Source organism: Geotrypetes seraphini, chromosome 13 (genome assembly GCF_902459505.1).
Source record: "Geotrypetes seraphini chromosome 13, aGeoSer1.1, whole genome shotgun sequence".
Lineage (NCBI taxonomy): Eukaryota > Metazoa > Chordata > Amphibia > Gymnophiona > Dermophiidae > Geotrypetes > Geotrypetes seraphini.
In genome coordinates, this window is record NC_047096.1 from 73,136,285 (window position 1) to 73,143,906 (window position 7,622).

A 7,622-nucleotide genomic window follows, 5' to 3' on the forward strand; every position below is an offset into this window, starting at 1 on the left:
AAGATACAGCCTTAATGTGGAGGCGATAAGAGTAAAGAAAAGCCCTCAGGATTTGGACGGCACTTCAATGTGTCTTCTATATCTGTATCCTTCCCCCATCTCACACCCACTCCGTTTTCATGCGGATTTGCCCATCTCCTCAAGAAACTGGGTAGTCCATAAAGGGCCACTGGCTTCTTTGTCGTTTTTCAATGGTGTAGATTAACATGGGCTTCCCCTTAGGGAGTTTGTATTTTCTCTGTTTCCCAAAAGTTCTCCTCATAACTAGATCACAGAAATTATTTTGTGAAAGCAGTCTTCTCTCTTCCCTTCCCATCCCCCTTTCTCCCACACTATTCATATCTATGTTGTAACCTATTGACAAAACCTGGAAAATTAATAAAGTACATTGATGAAATGAAAGACCACTTCTATAAAAATATCATTCTAGAAACCAATTGAACAGCCTTGGATGCTCCCCAAAACAACCATTTAAAAAAAAAAAAAATAGACTACAATTTTTTATCAATAAAAATATTTTAGAAAGAAGCAAATATCATTTCAAAAACAAAACTCAAAAAATAAAAGCTTAATGAAATCTCCACACATTTTTAAAATATATACAGTGTATATATTTCCATCCTTGCTGCTGGATGATATCTTCAAATCTTATATCAAAAAAACTATTAACATTAAACCATTTAGGTTTAGAAATTTCATTCTTTCTATAGACATAAGTTTTCAACCTTAAGAGCAGAAATGAATAGTGAAGTTACCTAGGGCTCCAAGAATATCTGCTTTTTATCACTGCATGTATGAGGAAGAATACTTCTGCATCTGGTTCACTTTAATAAACACTTTTCACAAGTGTTTGTCTTACCTTAACCTCAGAATAAAATCCGTTCAAGTTCCACTAGCTCTTAACATTTTTTTTTCTAAATGGGAAAGGCTGTGGTGACTATTCCTAGCCCCTTTAATGGGCCACAGCCTGAAAAATCTCATAAAAGTTAAAATCACAAACTCCTCAGGCTTTGAAAAGTTTCTGTCTTTTAAATGTGTCACTCCAGGTTTGTTTACACTGGCGGAAAACTGGAGAGCTTATAAATGTGACACTACGAAGGAGGTAAGGGGTGGCTATGCCAGATCCATGCAGGGCGTGTGTCTCTAGACTGCAGTCCTGGTAAACAAATCAACTTTCCTTGATGAAAACCTCTCCTTGGCAGGAAAGAAGAACAGAAAACACTTGGACAAGAAAGGAAAGTAGTAATTTAGTGTGAAACACCAGTGTAAAAAAAAAAAAAAAAAAAAAAAAAAGAACATCGGAGGCTGTCACTACTAAAAAATATACCACACAACCTAGCCTTTGCCCTGACCGGACTGTAGCCGATTTTATTTTAAAGTCAATCCAGTTTCCTGCAGCCAACTTCTTTCTGGAATCTTCCAATTAAAAGTTCAAATATTAGCTAATAGCTCCATCATGCTCATCCCCTTCTTCCAGTCCTAAATGAACCCTGCTAAAGAATGATTTGTTATAGTGCTTATTTCCAAGCTAACCTTTTAAAGGTGGTTTATTGCAGATAAAACTACAGAGTCTCCAAGACAGTTAACTGTGGGAAATAAAGAACTAGCTTATTTCCTCAAAAAAAATGCCTTTCTTTTATTGTGGGGGGGGTTTACTTTTACATTTATCAGTTTTTATCCTACTATATCCCATGTTTTATTCTCTCCTCCCCCCCCCCCAAGTGCATGTTTACTTCCACATCCAAAAGGAGGGTAGCTAAGCAGTTACAAAATTTATTTTGGATCTCCACCATAAGATGAAAAGCTTCCAGCCTCCAGGCATATCTTAATGGTCCTGTAAATAAAAACATGCACAAGCCACTATCTACTTCGGTCTAAATTGCTGGCATTTTCTGAAGTTTAATACTGGTAATTGGTTTGGGATGCCATAGAACCTGATAGGCCTTCAACACACAAAGGCGCATACAAATATTTTTTTTAAAAATGTCTTTTGCAAATTGGATCTCTTTTTTTCATTTGTGACTTTTACAAATTGGATACTAAAAATTACATAAAATGTAAGTCATTGGTGTGGTAAACATACCAATACAGAAGGCTTGCAATGCAATAGCTAAACACGTTGGAACAGCACGTACAGTTTACAAGACAGAGGGTAAAGTAAGAATATCTGGCAGCTCACATTAAAAATATGGTTTATTTCAGGGGAGGGGGACAATATAGAAACATTCTGTTGGATTTGAAATACCAAGGCGTTTCGGTCACATAGAAAGCACCCGATAAAACCTAAAACACTTCTAATTTAGCAGTTAAAAAGAGAGACACCTTTTTTTTTTTGGGCGAGTTATAATTTCCCCAACAAAATTTTCTTCCTCGCCCTTTTCCATTTTAAATTCTTGCTTCTCAAAACTAATTGGGTGAGGAATGACTGCTCCCCTCTCCCTAAGGTCACTTAAAATGTGTTCGTTTTAGTCTTGCTGGTAGGAAAAACCTGCACAAAGTCAAGCGGGGGCAGTTCAAGATAAAAATTAAGCTTAGAATAAATCAGAACACAAAAATATATTCTGGTGCAAGAAGAGACAAGTTTTGTACATAGTACACAGAATTAGAAACAGAAAAATCAACTAGGGCAGTGTTCCTAAAGTGGACCAAGATGTGCATACTTCACTATTCCGATCTGGGTTTGTTGTTTTTATTCTTAAGTGTGTATTTAAAAAGATTAAAATCCATATGCCTTTCCATACGAATTCCTCCATGAGATAAGAGTTTACCCCAAAAAAAAAACCAAAAACACTTTACAGACTCTTTACAAAAATTACACCCTTCTCTCATTGCAGATTCAATCTGTCCAAGTCTTTTCCTGTGACTCTAGGTATGAATCCAGAGAGAAGGAAAAAAAAAAAAAAAAAAAGAAGGGGGAGAAAATTACATATCCCTCAAACTCTGCCCCTAATGCAGTTGCTTTCCATAATAATCTTTGCATGGGCAAAATGATTACAGTTCTTGCATTTATAGAAGTTGAACTACAGCGTCCCAAGCTGGCCAATGTAAACAGCCTTTTGGTCTCTCTATGGCTCCTTTTATAGGGACCGCTGGCCAAGTACGGTGAAAACAGTCCAGATTTTAAAAGTTGGGTAGAGGGAGGGGGAGGGGGGGGGAAATCCCCTTTCCAACTCTTCTGGATTTCATTGGTCTCTTTAAATATAAATATATAAATCAATTTACAAATGCTAATTACACCGGTTTAATTACACTTTTAAAAAGTTAATAACACCTAAAACAAAAATAGGTTTAGATTTTATATATGTAAAAAAAGATTTCCCCCAGCCGCCCCTCACACTGGGTCTCCCCATGCTTGCTATTGGTAAGCCTGGATAAAAATTTCCTCACGAGTGTAGGGTCTTTCCGGACCAGATCCAGAACCCGAGAGATGCCCACAATCAGGGTCATGAGGTATTTGATCAGTACACCGTGAAGTCGGGGGTCATCCGAGGGGTGTACTGGAGTGGGCACGGGATGGCCAGGCTTTTGCAGTTCTGACTGATCCAGCTCTTCTCCCAGTGTTCCCTGAAGGCTTGCTCGGTAGAAGTAACAGGCGATCACGATGGTGGCCGGAACGGTGTAGAGCACGCTGAACACCCAATCCTCACCATCAGCCGCTCTAGCTTCTCGGTCTTTGTGCATCGTGCTTCATGATGGTCCGGATCCTGAACAGGGACACGAAGCCGGCCAGGAGGAAAGAGGTGCCGATGAACAGGTAGACGAACAGGGGCGCCAGGACGAAGCCCCGCAGCGGGTGGATGTCGTTGAAGCCCCACGAAGCAGACGCCGCTGAGTAGGTCGCCGTCGATCTGGCCCATGGCCAGGATGGTGATGGTCTTCACCGCCGGCACAGCCCAGGCCGCCAGGTGGAAGTACTGCGAGTTGGCCTCGATGGCCTCGTGGCCCCACTTCATGCCGGCCGGCCAGGAACCAGGTCAGCGAGAGGATGACCACCTAAGGGAGGAATGGGGGAGGGAAATAAGATAGTGATGGGTTATTGTTAACTTCCTAATGTAAGCATAATTATATAGAAACATAGAAAATGACGACAGAAAAGGGCCACGGCCCATCCAGCCTGCCCACACCAAAGACCCCCCCCCCCCCTATCTACCTCCAAGAAGAGATCCGACACGCCAATCCCATCTTTTCTTAAAATCTGGCCTCAATTACTTGTTGTGGAAGATTATTCCAGCGATCAAGCACTCTTTCGGTGAAGAAATATGTTGTGATCTATAGTAAAACCTTGGTTTGCGAGCATCCTTCGGTCCAGAAGCGTGCTTGCAATCCAAAGCACTAGTATAGCAAAGCAAATTCCCCCCCCCCTAAGAAATAATGGAAAGTCAACCCCCCCAAACTTTAATGCAAACTATTCTAGGTACTTGTTTTGCTCGCCTTGCAAGCCCAGGTCTTGACCCACCAGATGGAGCTGGCCATGCTGAAGAAGTAGAGCATCATGAAGAGGATGGTGCAGCCTTCCTTCTTGGTGCCCTGCACCGCCGTCTTGTACCCGTCGTCCGAGAAGCGCTCGTTGCACGCCACCCGGTCCTCCAGGACGAAGCCGGCGATGTAGGCCACGGACACCATGGTGTAGCAGCCCGAGAGGAAGATGATGGGCCTCTCGGGGTAGCGGAACCTCTGCATGTCCACCAGGTAGGTGGTGACCGGTGAAGAAGGTGGAGGCGCAGCAGAGCGCCGACCAGGACCAGGATCCAGAGGCGCGCGAAGCGGATCTCCTCGGGCCCGAAGAACATGTGGCCGTACGGCGCGCGCCGGCTCGCAGGGGGCCGCGCAGTCCTTCTCGCCCAGGAAGCGGTAGTTGAGGTAGGCGGGCACCTTGAGCGCCCGCGGGCAGTGGAAACGGGTGCTCGGCGGTGGCGTACTTGGGCGGGCCGGCCGTGCCGGCGCCGCGCAGCGCGGGGCCGGCGGTGGAGCGCGGGCGGCGCCGCCGGCCCTCCCCCCCCCGCCGCCGTCTTCCGAATGGTTCTGGCCCACGCAGATCTGCTCGGCGCCGTGGCGCGGGAAGTTCTCGCAGCGCAGGCGCTCGGGCCACTGGAAGCCGAACTTGTTCATGAGCGCCTCGCAGCCCTGGCGCGCGCGCTCGCAGATGGAGCGGCACGGCGGGATGGCCTGCTCGAGCACCGTGCACACGGGCGCGTACATGGAGCAGAGGAAGAACTTGAGCTCGGGCGAGCACTGCACCTTCACCAGCGGGTAGAACTGGTGCACCTCCAGGCCGGCGTCCTCCTGGTTGGTGTGGCCCAGCAGGTTGGGCATGATGGTCTGGTTGTAGGCGATGTCCGTGCACAGGGGGATGGAGATGGGCTGGCAGAAGCCGTGGTCCGGGATGGAGATGCCCTTCTCCCCGTGGAACTGGCCAAGGCACGCCGCCCAAAAGTTCAGCGAGAGTAGCAGCCAGGCGCCGGGGAGAGGCATGGCGGGCGGCTCGGAGGAAGAAAGCACCACTTCGGGGAAGGAATCCTCAATTCTGCCGCTCCTTGGCCGTGCAAAGAAAGTTTTCAGGGCACGAGCTCATGGGCGCCACGAAGGGGAGATGGGGGTGTGGGGGGGGAGGCGAGTGAACTTCGCTGCGCCGCTTCTCGCGCCCGACTCGTCGTCTCTCTTTGTGCGGCCGCGCGGAATCCCCAGTATCCAGTTCCCAAAAAGCTCCGTTTCAAGGTGGCCCTCCCCCCCCTACCCATCACCGGTTCGGCCCCCGGGACGCCTTGAAACAGCCTCCCCGCTCTAAGCCTCGTCCCCTGGCTTTCCAGTTGACCAATCAGATTCAAACCCGGGGACCAGCCCCGAGGGCACGATTGGTCAACCGCGATATAACAAGATCGGGAACCAGATGCCCCAAAAAAAAAAAAAAAATGTCTTTCACTCCTCTCGCGCTGGCTTCTCGAGAAAATCTCTCTCTTTGTTATTTGAAGAGTTTTTAATTTGTAGATTTCTCCCCTTTACCAACATTTGCCACACATTTTCTTGCACTTTAAAAAAAAACAAAAAACTTTGGCACGCAGGCAAGTATTTGCAAATAGTTCTGTTAATAAAGTTGGAAAAAAAAAAAAAAAGGGGTAGCAAATTGTTGCTTAAGAAGGAACCGTATTTTCTGATTAATTAAAAAAAAAAGAAGTTTTAGCCTTTGCTTCTTTTCTAAATGCCTTCCCCTTCCCGCCCCCCCCCCTGACATTTCCTCCTGAGTGTAGAATTACCACCAGACGGGACTTCCTTAAGTTTCCTCCAAGTTTAAAAGAAATACAATTGCATTACAGAGGTCGTCTTAGCTTACTCTGAATGGAAACTCTGTAGAAATGCCTTTTCCTAGTATTTTTTTTTTTTTACCAAAAGAGCCTAATGGGCAGTAGAAAAAAAGAAATTGAATCTCGAATATCTTTCATGTCAAGAAAGCGCATTTGAAGTGAACCTAAACCTAGTGCAATGGGATTCGGGCTGTTGCTTACAATCACGTAATTGGCCTTTTTTCCCTAACAAAAGATTCCATTATGACCCCTTTTCTTTGGTGCCACCTCAAAGTGAGAACATTCTTTCGCAAATTGCTGTGAGCAGGTTTAAGATCCTTGTATTTACTTATTTTGCTTCTTGCAGGGGGGTAGGGGGGGTATTTTTTTTAGAAGGCTACATCTTTTTTTAAGTGCTGTGCTACTTCAAAGATAAACCTGGACGGTGGCAGCCCAAAGTTTAGGCACATTAGCAAGTAGGTATTAAACTAAGGGTTAATCACTTCCATTTCGAAAAGAAAAACGGGAAGGAAGAAAATGTAGAAATCAGCCTCCCATTTAGATTATACTTTTTGGTGGAATTCCTTATGTCTGTATAATAAACATGAGCAATATGTAACTGAAAAACGTCAAATGTCCACCATATCTTCTAACATGTCTAATTCACCCTGGAAATTCCTTGACAGCTGCCTCTGATATCATATCATAGCATTGATCCTCTTTTTTCCATTTTTCTTTTCTCCTGATCTTTCTTTTTCCATTCTATTTGCTTTCCTTCTCTCTATCGGTTTTTTATACTAATTGGAGAGATTCAATATATTGTATCTGATCAGACTTATCATATATTCTTGTATATGAATATTGTAAATTTATTTTGGGCAGACTGGATGGACCATTCGGGTCTTTATCTGCCGTCATCTACTATGTTACTATGTATTTTGTTTTCTTATGTTAAACTGAATAATCATTCAATAAAAAATTTGAACTAAAAAAAAAGGAAGAAAATGTGTTAATTTTTGTTTTACAGAGAGGGCTGAGTGCAGAAATTTGGCTATTATGCTTTTTGATTTAGGTGATGGGTCATTCTTAGCCATTCTTCAGATACCTACAGCTTCCTGAAGTAACAACGCAGAAATTCAAAAGGGTTAAACATGACAAACACAAAATAGCATTTTCCTGGCCTTAGATTTTGCATCCTCCTTATGCTAGGGGCTGGCGCTAACCCCATCAGAAGCTTTAAAGTCATTTTTAAGTAAATGAGATTACTGCAACATAGGGGCTCCTTTTACGAAGCCACGTTAGCGGCTTTATCGCGCTGCGACTTTTGATCACGCGCTAACCCCT

At 44.6% G+C, this 7,622-nt stretch overlaps 1 protein-coding gene across 1 annotated transcript; it reads right to left on the reverse strand.

Annotated features, from left to right (window-relative positions):
* Positions 1-3,383: 3,383 nt before the first annotated feature.
* On the reverse strand, positions 3,384-6,046 carry FZD2 (frizzled class receptor 2). The gene is given in 12 exon segments (XM_033918878.1): positions 3,384-3,423; positions 3,425-3,461; positions 3,464-3,578; positions 3,580-3,635; positions 3,638-3,679; positions 3,682-3,805; positions 3,807-3,959; positions 3,961-3,993; positions 4,453-4,701; positions 4,703-4,738; positions 4,740-4,794; positions 4,796-6,046. Coding segments are annotated over 12 exon segments (1,617 nt in total). The 5' UTR covers positions 5,473-6,046.
* Between the last annotated feature and the right edge of the window lie 1,576 nt (positions 6,047-7,622).